General features: G+C 42.9%; 1 protein-coding gene across 1 annotated transcript in view; it reads left to right on the top strand.

Annotated features, from left to right (window-relative positions):
• roraa (RAR-related orphan receptor A, paralog a) overlaps positions 1-20953 on the top strand; it is a 169733-nt gene that overhangs the window by 104599 nt on the left and 44181 nt on the right. Inside the window, exon 2 of the mRNA XM_054619640.1 lies at positions 10683-10712. Coding sequence (XP_054475615.1) covers positions 10683-10712 — 30 coding nt within the window. The remainder of the gene's footprint in view (positions 1-10682; positions 10713-20953) is intronic.

Raw genomic sequence — 20953 nt, 5'->3', positions numbered from 1 at the left:
CATCTTCCTACTTGATAAGCCAATAGCCCTTCCTGTTACCTTGTCCTGTTGGTAGTGTAGGGCAATTGTAGTGTGAACTGTTACTGACCTCATGAGCCTGGAGGAAGTTCAGTGTTTTGCTCCCAACCGTTAACTTGGCTCTGGAGTGGAGAGTTGTTATGCTTTCAGTAAGGAAGCATAACAACTCAGCTGCAATGCCTGTGAGTGTGAAAATGCTAGTATGGCTAATTATAGTTCTTCTTTCATATGACTTCACACCAAGTTCTTTCTCTGACATTGTTATGCAATAGCATAAGAATAACCCCATCGACAGCAGGAGGCTTTGAAGTAGCAAGATACAGTAGGCAAAGTGTTTAGATATAAATTGACATATTATAAATCGCTGGTTGGGGTTGATTGATTTTGATCGTGGGTGGTGATGTGGTAAAGGGTTGGAAAGAAAATAAGTGTATCTACTCAAGTACTGTAATTAAGAACCATTCTGGGGGTACTCGACTAGAATATTTCAATTTTATGCTACTTTATACTTCTACTCTGCTACAGTTCATGAAATGACGGCACCTAACGGTATTTAAGATCACTTAGAATGTCTTGCATTATAATATAAGTTATACTTTTACTAACTACTTTACAACTTAATGTAAAAAAAAATATGAAATTTAGTTTTTACAATCTGGTATGCTACTTTAACTTAATGCTTCCTCTACTGTAGTACATCTACCCTTGGTAGTACATCTACCCTTGATAGTCAGTTGTAGTACATCTACCCTTGGTAGATGTACTACAACTGACTATCATATAAATAAGACATATCAGTGGTTTCGAACCTGGGGGTTAGGACCTCCGCAGATGGTTGCAAGACAAATCTGAGGGGTTTCCAGTTTATTCAAAGGACAGGAAAGTATAAAACCATGTTTTTGCTTCACAAAATGATGTTACATTTTTCAAACATTAAATTATTTTCTTGCGACATTAATTTTATTTAATTATCCATCCATCTTCCATAACCGCTTATCCAGTTAAGGGTCGCGGGGGTGCTGGAGCCGATCCCAGCTGTCAATGGGCGAAGGCAGGGTTCACCAGGGTTCACCAGCCTATCACAGGGCAGACAACCATTCACACTCACATTCACACCTACGGGCAATTTAGAGTCTTCAATGAACCTAAGCTGCATGTCTTTGGACTGTGGGAGGAAGCCGGAGAACCCGGAGAGAACCCACGCTGACACGGGGAGAACATGCAAACTCCACACAGAAGGTTGTCTAGCCCGGGAATTGAACCCGGGCTCCTCTTATTTAATTATTTCATGAATTATTTATTTTTTCTCTTTGGTTGAACAGGTCATGAGAGCTATACAAATGCACCCAGTGATGTGGGGTTGCATGCAGACTTTTTTTTAAGGGGCCACAAGTCATCAGGTTGAGAAACACTTATAGATATGTGGATACATATTTTTTTTCAAAATAAAGGACAGAGCTTAATAGCTTACTAGACTCTCACAGTCTGAACATCCAGACTGGGCACCCTGTGGTATCAAGTAACCAAAGAGTCAGTGTGACAAATACATAACGTAACACAGCTCAGTCTGTTGATTCCACCACGTGAGGTAGGTCTGTACTCCTCCATCCTTCGGCTTCGTGTCTCCACTCTGCAGAGCTTTATCCCGCGTTATCCTCCGATTACATTTACATAGAGAATGCAGCGGGGAGGGAGAATGCAAAATATGAATCACACTCCACCTGCGCCGCAAGAGGCGATGTGTGAAATATGTATTCAGTCTTTCATCAACCTCTTTATCTGCTACACATGGGTTACCATCGCGTGTAAAGTCCTCTGTTGTGTCAGCTTTGAAACAGGAGGTGTAAACTGTGATCTCTGTTCTATTAATCATAGTCCAGCTCCGTGGCTGTCCCGTTATCACACACGTGTGTAATTACGGGATATTTGTGCTTTAAGCATGCTCTGTTGCCTGGAAATGGAAGACTGGCTCCACTGATGAACTCCCTGCTAATAGGACTACCTTTGATCTGCGTGGAGCATGGAGGGCTTACAGAACTCGCAGGTTTTAATTATGAAATACATGAAAAATAGATGCTGCACTAAGTGCCGACCATGACTGCAGTGAATCACAGTAGCAGCGCGCTCGCTAGTTTGCCTCTGCTTCTCCTTCCTTTATGTTTTCCAGTGATCAGATATACCACAAACCTTGCTCTCTTACTCAGTTCGTTAATACGGAGAAGCCAAAAAGACAAGTCCGTGATATTAATTAGTGGCTTGACAGACATGTAATTCATCTCAGAGGAAGTTTTCATTACATGGGAGGCTTCAGAGGGGCAGTTTGGCTTATTGGCAAGTGCTAAGACCAGACCTAATGGGGCTGCAGTTCCCTCCCTTTTGAGCAATTACAACCAAGTCCTTATCAGCAGAGCCACGAGTCCACTGTTGTGGGACCTGGACTCCAACACACTCGTACGGAGTGATCCTTCCCCATAGACCCTTGTTCATTAGACAAGTGCCTGCTGTACTGTACTTTACCGGATGAGAATGGAGACTGAATGAGTGATGGTAATGAAAGGGTACCAATATATTTCTGAGTCAGCCTTTATAGAGCTGATATTAGCTGACATTAGTTTGTCATCAAAAGCTCTAGTCCCCCCAGCTCCTCCATCCCAGGCTTGTGTGCACAGTCTATTGACAGACCCGGACAGCTCTGGTAACAGATTGTCACTAACTGTCAGAGCACATATAAACTCACCTGTTCTAATCCCGTCTTTTTCTAACCGCTACTCTTGAGATGATTTGAAATACCGAGCTCGGACAGGGGAGTTGAATAAACAAACATTGAACAACACCTCATCTGTTAAAATGATACATGCCTCTTGGCAAAAGCTGTCTACCGCTGTGGTTTCCTGAAGTAGATGGCCTGTGAATCATCCTTTGCAACCATGAATTGAAACAGACGACAGGCACAAATAAAAAGTGAAAACAAGCATTTCAGGCAAACTGTATTTCTGAGTTTCTCTTCATTTAACTGCAGTGTGCTGCGTATTGTGAATATTTAAGCAATTCTGAATAGGTTAGCCCAAAGGGGCACGTCTCTTTCGGCCGACTGTAACACTCTTACAACCTATTACTGTGCATAACTGCCTCAGGAGCTGCCTGTAATTGTATTCCCCCTTCAGATTTCAACTTGTGTAGGGCTAATATATTATAATGTGATTAGAAGAGTTGTCTCTGGGGAATGCTACTGTTGACTAATAGAGAGGCAGAGCAACCTCTAACCTCTATGTATACTGTATTGTGATATTGGGAATTGTGATGTATTTTTCTGTTTACATTTTGAAAATACTGAAAGGCTGCGATGTTGTTTTTGCTTTATGTAATTATACCACTAGAAATAAACGGTCCTCTGAAAATGTGTCCGTTTCACATGTGTATTTAAAGCCTTTATGTTTAGCTGTGTAAATACACCCAGTGGTGGCCTGTTCAGACTGCTGTTCAGTGTAGCTCAATAATGTTAAACTAAGCCAGGGTGGTCTGCTGAATTTGGTTTGTCTTTATTTATGGTGCGGGCTGAAAGGCTATTGGGTTTCATGTGTGGTTGAGGCTGGATCATAGGGAGATTACCGCTGGGCTGGGAACTGCCAGCGCAGAGAGCAGACAGAGGCCTGCCTGTGCCCCTGGCCTCACTTTGACCATTGCCCTAGGCCTTCCTGCATCCGTCAGGCCCCCGGGACCAGCTCGCTCTCAGAGGAGAATTACTTTATAGTACAGCTAGAGCCGGGATCAGAGTGAACAACATCAGAGCAGCAGAAACCCTAACATTTTGGCTTTTCACCTGCAGTACTGTACTGAACAAAGTTCGAACAACAAAAAAAACTGGAAACTGGAAAGCCTCAGTGGTTTCTGATTGAACGGTTCCTTTTTAAGTTTGTAGATGTTTTCTGTATTTTTCTTCCTTCGCCATAGCTGACCTTCACTGGTCCTCTGAGCATGTTCCACATATATACAGAGCACAAGGAGAGCGTAATGATAAATATTATTACGACAGTGATATGAACCATACTCCAAAGAATAATCTTTAACAAGAGGGCTGTTGGCGCTTTGTAGCCTTGGACATTGTACAACAGAGTCGTTTTTGGATTTTGTCATTTTTTTCAAAGCTCATAGCTAAGTGAACCTGTGCAGCAGTGTCTTACAAATAACAATGGCACTTATCGCAGCGTTCCCTGCGGTACAATTAAAATTCCGTCAGAGTCTTCAATCTGCCTCCCAGCCATGCCTGCTGTTTCTCGGCCCTCCTGGGCCAAGTCAATTCCTCTGCTGCAATGTATAATTCACGAGCCACCAAACAGCACTGAGGACTCACCTGGAGACTCACAGGCCCAGCAATGCAGAACCGGGCGGGGGGGACGGGGGGGACGTTGTACATGAAGCCTGGGAGACATTTGTAGGGGGCGAGGTGCGTGTGACATGGTACCTCAAGTCAGCTAGGGTTTCTATGATCTCAGGGTCACCCTGATAACATCCCTGCTCCTCCGTTGGGATCCTTCAACGTCTTGCCTTTCTCAGTAAGGCATGTATGCGTTTATCTTTTTTCCTGCCCTCTCTCCTTTCATCTTCTGAAAGACAATTGTGGTGTCCTCTAAAACTAATTTGGATGTATATCTTCTATTTGCAGACAATTCCATAGCGATGCATTGGCGTAACCTGTGGAGTCTCGGAGTGGTTGCTTTTAGTTAAAACCAATTAGAAATGACCAGAAATAACAGCGCCTGGAGACAGAGAAGTCATTTTTCTCTTGAGCCTCCCCAGAGAATTGGCCTCTCCATGGATTAAGTGTTTTAGTATATTAGGGGGCAGCTGATTAGAATCATTGTGCTTTTTTAATCATTACATTTTTGCATGTATAGTTTATAGCAGCATAATAGCTAGTAAGGCTAAGTGTGTCACTGCAAAAGGGAAGCTTGTTTAAATGACTTTGTGTATGAAAGTTGGCCTTCAGACTGCCAAAGTTAGAACAGCACCGAGGTCTTTTAATCAGCCCGCCCATCCCATATTATGACTTTTGATGAGATGAGCATTAATGCAAGAGTAACCTTGCATCATATATTTGTACTTAAGCTGCACACAACACTGTCTGACCCGTTACATTACCATAAGATCATTCTTTACATATTATTTGCCCACTATCTAAACAAGCACCCTACTAATTCAAGCCTGAATTTGTACAATGTCGAAAATGTTATATTTACAGCAACATAACTCAGCAAAACATGTTTGTTAGCTTTGTGATGGCTAAGAAGAAAAACACATTAATTGTTTCTAATTATTTTCTCTGAGGAATGTAGCAGTAGTTTGTCAGGCGGGCAGGCAGCAGCACTCAAAAGATGGACTACTGAATGCGGCTACATCTATCATTCTTAAGATGACCACGCTTAGGCATCGTCATTAACAGCAACCTCAGGAGTAGACTAAAATGAACAGTCCCATACAACTGCCATCATTAAGACAGGACCAAAAACCAACCCTTCTCATTATGGTCTGATGCGTTTCCTATCTGAGAGGCCTTATTAACTGTAGAGAGTCTGTACCCCGAGCATTACCGAGGCCTATAGTATTGACCAGTAATTCCAGTAGGTGTCTAGTCCGTCCCTCACTGGGCCCTCACCGGCTCCTCCAGCAGCTGGGTCTGGTTGGGCCGGCTATGTCCTTGTGTTCGGCGGGCGTGCAGCGGCGGCATGTGGAGCAGACGGCAAGAAGCAAGCCTCCCTGTCTCCCCAGACTGAACAGTGAATGAGGATAAGTGAGGAGCGCCAGTCAATGAATCAAGCAGCAGGAAGGGAGCAGCCAGGGGGGGAGTGTGACGTCCCCACGGGAGAGGCCTCGCATTAGGAACCTCCTCGTCTGTGTGTTTCTGGCACAGGTTAAATGGATCGCTCCCATTAGCGCGCTGAGAGGACAGCTCCATTATATGAAGGAGACTGTAACTTTGAATGTCACGGTGCAACAACCCCAGAGCACGCCTCGTCTCCCAGGGAGGCAGGGTGACAATAACCATCCATGATAATCATTCCCTGTCAGGCTTTAAGGAACCTGAAATTATGACGTACAGCCTGCCATGCGCCTCAGACTTCATTACAGCGCTGTCACTTTGAGTCGCCCGCGATGGCACGGCGCTCCACAGCCGGCTGCAGCACTGAGGCTGCCAAACCCCGACGCACTCTCCTCCTGTCTAAATGGCATGTTTACAGGATGTGTGCCCCCCTGCAAATGGATGTGGTGGAGGTTAACCTCCACTCGCCTGCACAGTTCCTCTCTAGCATAGGCGAAGTCTCATGAGAACATCTGCTGAATTGTTTACCAGTGCAAGTGAAGAAATGACTGATCAAAGGCCACACAGTGACAACTGTCCCTCCTTCTATTGTGACAAAAGTTGAAATTAGAATTCAGCGGCTCATACAGACTACAGGCTTGTCTTTTAACTTCAGTATCTATCATATATAAATGATCCCCTAAAGCACTTTGGTATTGATGAAAGGCAGACCTCAAGTTGTAAGCATGTTTATAGCAGCCTGTTTGTTCGTCAAGGAGAGCTTCACCTCCACTCTGACCTCCGAACCTGCCATCCAGTCGAGAAGACATGAGCTGGCAGGCATTGCCAATGTCAGTGCCCAGAGCTAACTCCTTCTTCCTCACCGCCTGACTCATTCATTGGCTTTATGGCCCCTTCTCCTTGCCACCTCCAATCACAGGGCTCTGAATGACACTTAGAGGAGGAAGTGGGCTCACTTACCACCCCTCCTGCTTCCTGTAACCTGCATAGCAACAGGCCAAATGAGCCTTTGCTGTGAGGACAGAATTGGTTTTCTCTCTGCACCTTAACGCAGTAATGAAGACAATAGTTTTCATATTATTAGGTGTTTGGGATGCGGTGGGTGAGAGAGCGACAGTAGTTGTCGGTACCCCTTCTTAGAAACAAACACACAGCGCTGGCTGTTTTGGCTGTTTCTGTGTTTACTTCTGGAGTTTGTGATTTACATGTTTTTGTTTTTTTTTACATATTATCTCTTTCTGTCCGTCCGGTATTATAGACTTTTTGACATATTCTATCTAACGGTTAGGGTGCAGTTTTTGACCAAGGTTTATCTGTTTCCTGTGGCATGAGCAAACACTTGCACCTCACGAGCATGGTGGAGAGGCGGTAATCATTTCTGCTGACTGCAGTGTATTGCATATTGACAGCTGGTGGCAATAACAATCCACAAGAGGTAGCGATGTGGACAAAAAAGAGAGGAAGAAGTCGACTGCTGGATGATTTAAACAATGCAAAACAAATTCACAATTTGTTATGCAGTAGTACAATTTAGGCCCTAAGGATACACACAATACTAAGTATAAGTAATGCGAAAAAGTCAAAAGTCCAGTGAACAAAACAGTTTGTTAACGCAGTAAATTCACCAGGGGCTCTTTACAGTAAATATCCATCCTTAAAAAGACTTGAGCTCATGGAGCAGTTTGGCAATAGGGGTACAACTTTGTATTACGCGAAGAAAAGAAAAATTATCAGGTCAAAACTTTTGGTGTGCTTAAGTTGATTATATAGGAAATGTAATAATTATACAAAAATGATTATTCATTACTGCATCTTTGATGTAGAAGCTAACACCTGAGGATTAGAAACAAGAGCCTTTACAGAGCCAGATAAGTTGATACTTTTTGACTCTGCGACAGCACAACAGCTCCCAAGTATTATCGCTGTGGTCTGTGTGGCTTATCTTGGGCGAAAGCACAGGCATATACTCTACACATACTCTCACATAGACCTGAGTTCCTTTCACTTCCTCTGTCATAAACATCTTGCGAATGGTTGTGTTCAACTCGAAGATCTGTGGTCAGTCAGACGACAAAACAGGCTGCTATTTTGAATTCTCTGTCACGTTTTGCACCCTCTGTATGCTATGCACATTTTATATGAAATATGGCACCTTTTGTTATGATAATATCCCTTTTTTCTAATGGTCACCAGACTCCCCTTAAATAGTTTGAGAATTTCTGCTTTATGTGTCTGTAATTGTAACGCGAGGTTTGACATAAAGCCAGTAAAAAGCTGCTTATTTGCTATTTTCTTCTGATTCCGTTTCCACTAAGCACATCAGCTCTGCTCCTTACATGGTCTAAGAGGTTGTATTACCCATCAAAACAAAGAGCCAGTTAACTGATTAATATTGGCTTTTACAGCTGCCTTGTGTTGCAGCACCTTGGGACCACTGCTATTTAATGGACCATCGGCTCTTGCTGGCTTCAATGTCATTTGATTGAAGTGTAGAATTAAGGCTGGATTACTGTTTATTTTTCTCCTTGCGTAATGTCACAGTTGGACAGAACAGAAGCTTTTTGGCCCTGAGCAGTGAAACAATGCTAGAGCTCGATCACAGACTTCCGGCCCCAGGTGACTGTTTCCCTCTTTCTGCTCAATGGAGTTGATATTAGTTACGTGTTTCTGTGTGTACGTCTATAGGAGGCTGAAGGGCTTATTTGTTTTCCCCCTCGTTGCTCTTTGACTCGTTTCCCCTCAAACGTCTCTGAAACATTGTTATCTCCGGCCAGACGCCTTTTTCACAGAGAGTTATTGAATCATGTCAGCTCGCCGTCCCCCGAGTTTCAAATGCAAGCTGTAGAAAAATTAGCCATTGCTTCCGCATGACAAGTGGGATCTATTAGTGTGCCATCGGCCCGCAAAGCATGAGCATCCAGGGGGCCGCTGGGGACCGCGGCTGGCTGTGCGCTCGTCCGCGTCAGGCTCCCGGGGCATTAGACCAATGTTGCAGACAGCAGGAACCGAGGTGGCTCACTCGATGAGTTGACACCCGAAGGGGCGAGGAAGGGCAGCACGAGGAGAGGCAGCCCAGCTCCACCACAGCCAGTTCTGACTCACACTGGTCAGACTGGACACTTGTTATAAGCAGTTTGCAACTGGCACACATCACTGCTTGTATCTCATCTATGGTTTTATCAAGTCTTTTCTACCTCTACCATACATTATCTCTCAGACTTCACTCTCAGCATGAGGTTTACAATATCCTAGTGAGTGTAAAGTTTAAGTAGTAAGTCTAAGGATGAGAATAATTTAGATCCTTCATCCTCAACACCTCAGTGCTCATTTAATTGCAGCACTGATATCTTATCTGTTTGACCTTACTTTTATATCCAGTATAATTCCACATGTATGGAAGTCTCACTGGTTAAATAATTACCATACAATTTCTAAACCTCCTGGTTGGCTAACATATTGAACTCCGTAGTGGACTGATTACACCACAGGCCCTTCCAGAGATAAGTCATATATGATTACAGCTGTGGCAAGCTGCATTTACACAACAGCACTGTAACAGCTTCATGTTTTTGTTAGTGCTGTGCTTTTTATCCTCTTATCAAACGTGGTGGAAAGTATTTAAATATATTGGATTCAGAGCTGTACTGAAATGCAAATTTGACGTACTGGTACTTAACTTTAGTATTTGTGTTTTCTGCTACTTTATACTTCTACTCTTCTGCATCTCAGAGGCAAAAATTTAACTTTTTTACTATTCTGCGTTCATCTGGCAGATTTAGTTACTTTGCAGATTCAGATTGAATATACAGTAAATAATTATTACTAATTAATGAATTAATATAAATAAATAATCAAATATATTATTTCATCAATATGGCTTCATTGGCCCCGAGGGGCAAATTCACAAGCTACCAAGCAGTATTTAAATGATATCTTTGTACTCAAAAGGCTTCATTTGAGTATCGAAATCACAAGAAATCACTGATCAACACCCCCAGGCCCCCCAACCGGATTTTGGTCACCCTTTTCACCAATCTAGAGTTTGTAGGTCTGATTCAATCTCACAATATATAAATAATATTTAAAATCTGTGCCACTACACATTGTAATGCACATTTAGCTGATGCTATATGCCAACAGCAGCTTGAAATTTTCATGTTTTGATTTGATGCTTTTGATTCTCTCAATCAATGATAATAAATGAAAAACAAAAAAGAAAATTACGCTATTTCAAGATCTCTTATTTGTATTTCGCCCACTGCTGGTATCCAGCACCCTTTTAAAAGTATATTTTAAATATTACACTGTAATGCTTTATTTATATTATGACTTAATTGATGTTGTGTACCATAATTTGTGATTTGATTTATACTTTTGTCTTGTGCTTTCATATATGTTTTTTGTACACGGTCCCTCTTGAAAAAGAGGTCCTAATCTCAATAAATAAAGAAAGGATTAACCAATTTACACGTAGGTCAAAGTGCCTCCATCCCGCTCTGGGCCACAGGCTTAGTCATGTGCTTATGTCCAATCAGTGCGGCTGCTCAACACATTAGCATTCCAAATGTTGTTTGTTTAAGTATAATTTTCCATTCATTGCCCGCGGATGATAAAGTTTGAATCACATTGTCGAGGATGTTAATGTAGCATGGCTGTAGGTCAGACACCAGCCTACACACATAATAGCTCTGGGCCTGCCACCTCGGCGACCTTGGACAGTGACAATGTGTTGGACCACAGGGTCTACCTCTTCATCACCATCATATAGCTATAAGCAGAGACATGTAAATGTTGTACTTGGTGGATATTTTCCTATTTTCATGCTTTGTTTGTTTTCTCTTTGCAGGTATCTCAGTAACAAAGAAGACACATACTTGTGAGTACACAGATTTATTTGTATTACTTTTTATTTGTGTTGCACTACAATTTTAAAGCTGTGGAAAAAAACATCATTTAATTCTAAGAAAAAAATCAACACTGATGTAAAGTGGGGAAAAACATTCTCCGTACCTCATATACAGTAGAGATGATAAGATCATCTACTTTCTGTTGGCTCTTCTTTCATCAGTGCCTATAAGCCTTTTGTTGCTTGACTAGTATTGTAATAAATCAATACCCTCATTAGATCAGTGCCATCCACTTTCACTGTTTTGTATTTCTCCATGCTGGAGTGAATATGGTGATAACCCCAGAGAGGAAATTAAAATGCTATGTAGTCATATGACTGTTTGATAATCATGCACAGTTGAAGCAGACGGTGTGCTGAAGCACTTCTTTGTTTTCTGCAAGGCCTTGCAGCTGAGCAACACGGATGTGGTGCTGTGTGGTGGTTTTTCAACCTCTGAGGCTGCATTAACTACCAAGACTTTGTATTCTTCATGTGCCGATCATATCACTGCAATTGAAAGATACAGACTTCTTTATGCCGTACAACAATAGTTCACAGGCTTTGCCTTGTCTAGCCACCACCACTGCCTTTTCAATTTCAGTCTGCTCATGAAGAATTGATGAACAGTCAAACCTGTGGAAATCAATGATTTCCAAGAGATTTGTACTCTTATTTTGACACGTCTGAAGTGTAATCGAAAAGGCATGTAAAAACGCTTTTGTGCGGTGTACTGCGCTGTGTCTGTGTAAGTGTGTAGGTCCGTGTGTGTGTGTGTTCATACCCCACTGTGTGCACAGAAGAAACTAGCCCTGAAGGCTATCCTTTCCCTCTGATCACTCTGATGAAACTTGTGGAGAGGGAAGGCCAGAGGGCTTTTCTGTAAGAGCGGTCGAAGAGTTTCAGATTGTGAGAAGCTGCACCTCGCCCTGTAAAACACACCCGGCTCTTCTTACATCAGGCAGCAAGGCAAAGGATGTGATCTCCTACACGGCTCTACCTTACTCAAACATCAGTGTCAAAACAGCAGCATGATTGTGTGTTAAGCTATTTGCTTGTCTGGAGGGGCTTTGGTATTTTTTTATAATTTTTTTGATGCGTGCGTGTGCATGTTCGTGTTTGTGTCAGGATATCTTCAAGGTAGCGCAGAAACGCTTTGACCCACCATCCAGCGCCCCAGTATCTTAATTAGTGCGCGCGCTAAGCACCTCAACACCGGAAGGGGGCTCAAATCAAAGAGCATGATTTAGGAGTCTTGGGTTCAAAGCCCTGGGCAGAGACTGGACCACGCTGTCTCATATCAGTGAGAAATATTCAAATCGTGTCCTTGTGAGGAAATCAAAGTAAAGCCCTTTAACAAGTAGTTGATTGCTGTGCCTCGCAGACAGGAAGCGGCAGTAGAAACTTGTCAGAACTGTGTGCACAAGAAGACGTTCAAGGGCTGGTTAATGGTCATTGAGAATGTGGATGGTAGGTCTTTCCTAGAGAAGCCTGGTGATTATATGGTGGAGTAATAATGATGGAGATCGCTCTGCCCTACATGGTTACAGCCAGGCCGTAGATCTATTTCTGCTCTCGGAGTGAAAACATTGGCTTCCCCACTTCGCCAGTCCACACTGCACACTCGTAATGTGAGTTTGGCAGTCTTTCTTGCATGTGTGTGCAAGTGTATGTGTGTTTTAGGAGGTCTTCCTAGTCCAGCCCAGACCACAGGGATGGGCCGTGTCTCTGACTAACTCCCCACTCTGCCTGAGTGATCAAACCGCTGGAAGCTCCCCGCCATGCCAGTCCCCTCATCAATATAAATTACAGGGGCAGCTGTTCACTGGCAGACTCCTCACTCCTCTCCTCTCCCTCCTCCTCTCCTCTCCTCTCCTCTCCTCTCCTCTCCTCTCCTCTCCTCTCCTCTCCTCTCTCTCTCTCTCTCTCTCTCCCCCCAGCACTGGACTAATCGTAGCTCCATCAGAAGGTGATGTAGTCTAGATGAAAACAGACTGTGATGTCCTCTCTCAAGTCTGGCTGCTATACGGACTTAAGTAGATTTACTTTGTGAGGCAGCAACCTGTCTTCTCTATGTCTGAGTCCCCTTCTTTTTTTGATTCCCTTTAAGGGGCGGCCCCCTCGCCAGCACTTTCTTCAACCGCAAGGCTATAATTCTCAGCAAGAAGTCCACTGTGGTTTTCCTGTACATTTCCCTGACAGTTCTCTTGAATTGACTTTAAGTAGCAGTTGATGTTCCACTAAAGTAGCCTGTGACAGAGGTGACAGCAAAAGATCAAGGGCTTATATTTCCCCTTGTATCTTTTTTTCTTCTTTAACTTTGATGCCGGACACCAGATATATATGCGGTCACAGTCTCCTACCTCGGCGAGGCCGCGCTGCTGTGAGATGAGTTTCTGTTTGGACCTGTTGAGAGAGACGGTGTGGAGCGGAGGATCAGATGCAGCAGCTGATTACACCGAGATTAGACGTCTCACCTCTAATCTACCATCAGCAGTCTGGGGCTCTGTCTCACAGCTCGAATAGCAGAGAGCTAGCTAACGTTCACACACATACACAGGTAGTGTAGCCAGGATGCTCTTCCTCCAACAGAGCAGATCTCCTGATTACCTCGAGCTAATCCTCTCTCACTCTCGCAGCTGTAGATGTACAAAATACTGATTGTCTGACTAACTGCTCAGACTGTGATACACAATGAAACAAAGGCTTGAGTATCTACATTAAGTATATACACAAGATCAGAGCTTATCACAGCGACAGAAATACTTAACAATATTCTATTAGAATCCCCCAAACTGGGAGCTGAATTTGCAGTCTTAAAAAAAAAAGCAGAAAATAATGCATGCATTGTTATTTTATTTTATATCATTATATTTCAGGGTAGTTTGCATTATTCTGCCAATCCCCTGTATTCATGTGTTCTATGTGTAGTGTGTGTCTGAGTTTAGATTTGGAATAGAGTGGCCAGAGGGAGGCAGTAGTAGTAGTGAATGTAACTCCGGGAAAAAGAAAAAGGAGACAGACGATGCTTCCTCTCTTCAGTCTTACAGATATGTTGTAGAGAGTCCCAGTTTTTTCACCCTATATTTATCTCCATTGCGGTGACAGACTCCTTACACTGATTGAGAAACATGGCCCTGCTCCTGCATCTTCATTTATTTGCTAGCAGCATGTATTGAGTTTCTCTCGTCAGAGATCCGCACTCACATAGTAATAGCACAGCCAATCTGTTTGAAAGGAAACGGATGATTCAGACTCTTCTGCTCTGTCTTAGGAAAACAGAGTGCAGAGTTACAGTGAAATAATATCAGTCAATGAGATTCAACTCAAAGTTATAAAGCCAGAGTTTCTAGATTTCTTTCATTTTGAAGATTTGAGATTCCTCTCATGAATGTAGTCTGGTGTATGTTTGGAACAATATGCTAACAGTGTTATTAATCCCAATAATGCTCTGCGTGTTCACATAGCACAATGACAGACTTCACCCCCGTAAAGCACCTCATTTACGCCTAAATGACATCAGATCCTGCTTGGATTTCTGCGTGGTAGAATTCTAATGCATTGGCTCTGTGAATTGAGCTATTTTCAGTTAATCAAACATGAGATTTATGGTCCTTAATAGTGCTGTACATTGCCAATTTAGGCGAATAATATGTCCCAGTTGCTGTCTAATTTTGCTTGGCAACAGGCGCACTCCTGTGGAATCGCCCGGGGCGGTGTGAGTTGTCTCTGCATAGCTCAGTTTTCCATGCTCAGTGGCTGTTTGAAGGTATTTCATCACATTGTTGCCTTGATTCAGCTCTGTGGGGATTTGTTAGTTGCACTCATGTGGGAAGTGCATCCAGTACATTGTTAAGCTCGGGCTGATAATGAAGATCAGCCAGCCAGAGTCCCCTGAGCTACGCGGAGAGAGATAGTCTAGTGAGACGCACAGCACAGACATAGTGGAGCAGGACAAGTGCACACAGCAATACACACTGACGCAGAGGAATCATCAGCACAAAGCATACAACACTGAACTGTGCTGTAGTGTATTAGAGTATAAAAACACAATACAGTAGCGCATAAAGTAGATTAGATTATTATCAAATATGTTATACACTGTTGTTCGTACTAAACAGAATTCGGAGTTTGTAAAATTGGCATTATTATGTTTAAATGTTGGTCGAGCAATATTGCAATCATTTTTTATGTTGTTGCCCTTTTGTTAGGATTGAAATTGACAATGCGGGGCCCCACTAAGCACCGCCGCTCTTTTTGTTGAAGTTATTTGATTCTCAGCATGGTACAAGAACTTGTTGTTTCTTCTCCTCCCAGAGCAACATTGAACGCCTAAATTGACACAATCTTTTTCTCCCTCTGTACTGTAGGTTATGTTTCATCTTTCTCTATTTGTTTGTTCCACAAAAAGAGTATTCTTTTTGGACGTTCTGGTATAATCTATAATAGACGGCTATTTTTTTCTGAAATAGGTCAATGTAATCACAACAGTGAGGGATGGACATTCGCTGTAAAAGGGAAATCAATAGAGCTATCTATTTGTCGTAAACCAGGCCAGCATGATTTTTCTCCATTTTTCCTCTGGTGCCATACTTTCTCCTCTCCAACACAATATGGCAGGTCCTCATTTCTCAGTAAAAGCATTATGTCTGCCATTTTGTAAAATTGCAAATGGCCTTTTGTACATGCACTTTCTTTGCATATGTTTCTGTGGGTGTGGACGCTTCTTTTTATCACCTCCTTGGGGGCCCATGGTGTTTTATAAGGAGGAGAATGCTAGGGGGGAACCGTAGGGGTGCACAACAGCTTTTTGTGGGGGAGCTCTGCTTTTGTTGGCTCTTAATCTGGTTCTTCTTCTTGGTGCCGGCTCTTTCAGAGAATTTGCGCCGGAGTGAAGAGAGGCCTCGTCAGCTTTTCCTCACCCCTTTCCCTTTTGTGTCTCAGGGAAAACTGAAAGGCCCTGTCTTGAAGTGTTGTCAGAGCAGAAAACAAGAGTAAGTGACATGTGACAAGGACACAATGCTCGGCTGGGCCAGCCAAAGTAAAGTGGCCCCATCTGCTGCCGGCGATTTCTCTTCTGCCGGCTGTCTGCCTCCTCAGGTGAGCGGGGCCGGGGACCGTGGGCGGTGCTGAGATGGTGTGGCGTCTGCCAGGCGAAGCAGTTGGCATGGCTGGGAGGGCACGGCCGGCCCCGCTCTCACGGCAGCGCGCGGTCGGCCAGACTTTGCACAAGCGCGGGTTATCCGTCACTCATCAGGTTTCCGATGCCTCATCACTTTCCCATGGTGTACACACATTCAGCGCAGGACAAGTGTCAGCAGGTAATGAAAGGTTTGATTCATGGAGGGCGACAGAGGCGGAGGTCATGGAGCTCCTCCAGATATGATCCTGACTGATGCTGATGGGGAAGCTTTAAGATGGGGGCCATAATTAAATGTCCTTGTGCCATCAGTAAAGTTCCTCAGTCGCAGCCGTACACATGGACTGTCCTCAGAGCTTATCACAGTGACCAGCATGTATCTGATATCGATTGTCTTCATTTCTCACTGAGGTGCATTTTTTGGGACTAATTATACTAAAATGAAGTGGAGCAAAAAAAGTATTTTGTCAGAAATATCCCATTATGTATTTTTTAGGATTTGGCAATTCTGATGCAATATCATGCATGAATAAAGGCAAGTAAAATGAACATATATAATTCCATTCCTGAATTATTCAAAAGAATGTTTTTGAATAAACCATGCAATGAGTTAAGATGTCCCCTGTAAAAGATTTATTCTGAATTATCATGCAAGCACCATTTTTAAGATCAGTAATCATCGTCACAGTGCAACAAAGAGAAAGTTGGGGAAAAAACACAACAAAATAGACTGTTTGAATACCGAGCTTCATATGTTCACTGAAACTTAATTAGATGCATTTGAAGTAAGGATCACGTCTTTCCAACAAAAATTGTCATTCTGCTCAGAAACTATAGCAGGAAAAAAAAGTTACATCGGCCGAGAAGAAAGCAGAAGTGCTCACAAAAGCTTTCAGTGATATTATACATTGACATTTGTGCTGATCGCATTGCGCACATTTTGTTGAATCTGCTTTATTAGAGGAATGCTGTTTTTTCCCGTTGCTATTAATTTGTGTTTCTGTAGTTGTGCAGTGCAAGAACAGAGAGATGCGGTTAACCCATTGTGAAGTTAGCCGTCATCATTAAGATTCTACAGATACCAGGCATGCGGATTTCTACTGCTCAGCATTATAGGATCCCAGACATCAAAGGCAGGTTTTCATTCTACTGTCTGCAGCAGCAAAAAGACAAAAAAAGAGAAACGGGAAAGGAGACATGAAGTCAGGAAAATAAGGCAGAATGGGGGGAAGTGAGGAGAGCATGTATACGTACCTGTGCGAGTCAGGTGACACAATGCTTTATAATGTGTTTGCTACCACTGAGGGTCCCTCCTGCATAGTTAGCTCCTCGCTAAATCGGTGTCCTCTCTGATTAAGTGGCCCAGTCCTTAATAACGCCGTGGCTGACTGCAGGTTGGTTCACTTTAAAGATCAAGTTCATTTCTCACCGTGGTCATTAAAGTGCAGGTCTGCGTGATTCAAATCAATTTACTTATGCGCTTTTTTTTTTTCCCTGACCGTCTTTTTTTTTCTCCTCCCTTATGTGCAACAACATTATCAGCTCATATTTTCATCCAGCCTCCTTTAATATATAATCAATGTAAAGCTACTATCAATAGTATTTTTTCTTTGTACAAATGTTGTAATGCCATTTCCAGTTCTATTACACAGATATTACAATGAAGTTCCCCTTAATTCAGATTACTTTCTCTTTCAGCGTGGTGCCATTATGCTTTTGCCATTACATCAGCGTGAGCTGTTCTACAGTGAGTGTATTGAATGTACAAGAGAGAGAAATGTGCTGTTCTCCAGTATTGTGCTGGATTACAGAATCAAGGTCGACTCACAAGACACAGAGCAGCATTATCCCTTAATCCTGTGTTTTGGTTTCAAATAGCCTTTTTACACCTAATCTTCACAAGTAAAATGACAAACATGAATACTGAGGTAGGTATTTAAATGTGCATTACCTGCAATGTTAAGGTCAAAGGCTTATGCTGACTTAAAGTGGCTCTACATTTTGTGAAAGAACAGACGATCATGTGTTTGCCACTTATTTTGTTGCGGCTGTATTACAGAAGACTAGGGAGTCTTGTGATGAAATTTCCCCTGGCGGTTTCAGATGGATAAGTCTGGGAACTTTTCATCCAAACTATGAGTTATTTGTTTGTTTTTTCTCTTATTTTTTGTTGCTTTTACACTGTTATATTTTAAATGAAGACACTATTCTCCCTTTGCTTTAACTTCTCACCAAGTCTCACTTGGCCTGCTGTACTTTAGCACTGGGAGGACAAGCAGCACTGAGTCAACAGATATAGAGAGTGCACCAGTTAGAGCACCGAGGCAGTGTCTCCCCTTGACCAGAACTGGTCTTAGTGTGTCCGTCAGGCTCAGCTGTGGCAGAGCTGGAGGAAACTTAAAGGTGCTGTGAAAGACTAAAAGTGGGCCAGCCGCTGCTGCCTCCTGTTGACCTACCTTGTTCAGAGGGCCCAGGTACAGACTGATGACAGAACTCCTCCTCAGCGGACCACATTACTAATATGTGTGGGTGCAAGAGGAGCACACCCAGTGATGAATCACTCCCCTGCACCCATGGCATCCTCATAAGTCAAGAGTAAAAGTGTTGAGCGTGTGCTCAGTAAAAGAGCTCCTTCGTCCCATCCACCACAGAGAAACTCCATCCAGGGGAAAGGGGGAAGGCTAAGTGGTGCACATCGCGAATAGCCTGAAGATCCCCCTCAATCTTGAGGAAAACATTAGTCCCTCTAGTGGGTCACTTGTTTTTATTAAGCTCATAGAACTTAGGAAAAGTTACTTTCATGCTTGAACAGAGCTGCTTTTTAATAAATGAGAGTAATCTGCATTGCATTGAACTGGATTGCCTCACCGGACCAACTGCATTACCTGAAGTCACAGAGAGAACATTAAATATGTGTTAGTTTAAGCTGAAATAGTTTCCTTCTGAGGATTTCTGCACTGGGCCGTCACAGAAAAAAGGTTCTGCCTCATTACTCACTTTGATGTTTCAATAGAGAGAATTATGGGGAAATTGTTCAGCCTAAACGCAGAAGAAAGATTGAGTAATTTAGAGGTTTTCAAATTTTATTTTTTATTGAAAACAACTCTATTGATGCAAATCTTGCACACTACCGTTGTACACTCTCTGTTTTCTTCTTTTCTTCTACAGCCTTAAGCCAGAAGGTTAACTATTTTAGTTTACACGCCTACCTCCCCCCAGAGCTGATGTCAGGCTATATTGGTGATGTTGGGGTAGTGTGTAAGTTTGACGTTAGGTAATACATCACACACTTCGGGGGGTCTCCCTGGTATGCTCTTCAATAATGAACTTCATTCGTTAACTTCTCCCTCAAAGGCCAAGTTCCCCTGCTGCCCTTTACAACAGCTATCGCAACTCTTACCAGAGTCACCCGACCAACAGAAGAAAAAAAAAAAAAAAAAGAAACCCACATCATCATGCTTTTCCCCTTGACAGGCTCAGTGGTTGCCTTTGCAGGGCATGAAGAATAAGCAGGTCCATTACCAATCCCTCATGCCTGGTTATAGCCATAATTATCACAGGGAAAATGACCTGCTCTGTTTGGTTTTGCCGTGGAGGGGCTGCGCCTTCCTAATCACCTCCTCCTTCCCTCCTGTCGTCCTCATGCCATGGAGATGGAGCTGGTTTTGGGGGAGTCTTGCCAGTTCATTAGAATTCACAGGGTTCCACCTCCCTGCCTAGCCAGGCTAAGCCTCTCACACAGACTGCCATGCCTGCGATAATCTCCCCTCCTCGTTCCCGTTCGCTCCATCTCTCTCTATCCTCCTATCCGTTTTTCCTTTCTGTCCCCAAGGGCAGCTTCGCACAAAGGAGATGCGGTGCAATTCATTGTTAAATCTGATTTCTATTGATCTATTGAAAAAATTGTTCCGTGAGATTTATGATAGCACTCCAGCAGTGCTGATGATCCCCCCCCTTACCACTGCCTTTTCATCTGATAAACCAAATAAATAAACTGATTTATTCCAGTCACTTAAATGACAAGCTTTGTTGAATGTATGAGGCGCGCAATTTTTTTTTTTTCAAGGCTGTATCAATCAAGTGAACATTCAGTTCCAGTGGGCAGATTGTAAACACTTTTGTTGCTGCTGAAGTGCCCAAAGACAAACAGAAATGGCCTGACATTTCACTTAGTTTAAGTCTAACAGAGAAATAACAGCAACGACTACACAGCCACTAAACCAAAAAACGACTAAAGAGTAGCTGAGGGTGTTTGATGTTTTTCATTGAAGTGCAGTGCTTATTGTATTGTATAAAGCCTCTTGTCACCACCTCTTGAGGGAGGCATGCAAGTCTGCCTTAAATGTGAAGCGTGGTCAGTCCATGCAGGAAAACTTGGCTTTGCTACCACAGTGACACAGTACTTTTTTTTTTTTTTTTTCTTTTACAAAAACTTTTGATTGAATTGATTTGGAAATACCAGAGGCTCTTATTTTTGTGTTTGTTCAAAAAAAAAAAAAAAAAAAAAATTAAATTTCCCTATAAATAACCATGGCAGTAAAACAAAAAGGCTATAGCCTTGTCAACCATTCACTATAAGTACTGTGTTGTTGATTTCAGATTACATGACAGTTGACGGCTGTACACTTCACCTATGTAGGAATGATATGCTTTCATGTTTATTCATTTTGACCCTGCTGTTCTATAAATATTGTGCTCGTGTGTGCCTGTATTGAGTGACAGATAGAAAGAGAGAATATTGCTGAGCTGGCCCTGGGGTTGCAGTGTATATAAAGGATGAAGGGCAGTGTATACAGTCATCTGATCAGAGTGTACACTAACTGTTAAGATTGCAGAAAACGCACAACTCACCTACAGCTGCTACCTTGCTAGACTAGGAGACACACCACTCTGCTCCATGGTAAATCCATTAGCTGTAATGAGCGAACAGCGCTTCCTGTAGCTATACATTATACCATGAAACCCAGGCACAGCAGTAGCATGTAGTATGCTTTTAAACTCTCACTTCTCTTATTCAAACTTGTCTTTAAAATGCAACCATCCGCAATCCTCTGGACATAACCCAATAGTGTCCTCTATTTTCACTGAAATA

The sequence above is a fragment of the Anoplopoma fimbria genome, chromosome 19 (genome assembly GCF_027596085.1).
Source record: "Anoplopoma fimbria isolate UVic2021 breed Golden Eagle Sablefish chromosome 19, Afim_UVic_2022, whole genome shotgun sequence".
Taxonomy (NCBI): Eukaryota; Metazoa; Chordata; class Actinopteri; order Perciformes; family Anoplopomatidae; genus Anoplopoma; species Anoplopoma fimbria.
The sequence above is the reverse complement of the archived record's forward strand: the minus strand, read 5'-3'. Positions and strand labels throughout refer to the sequence as shown.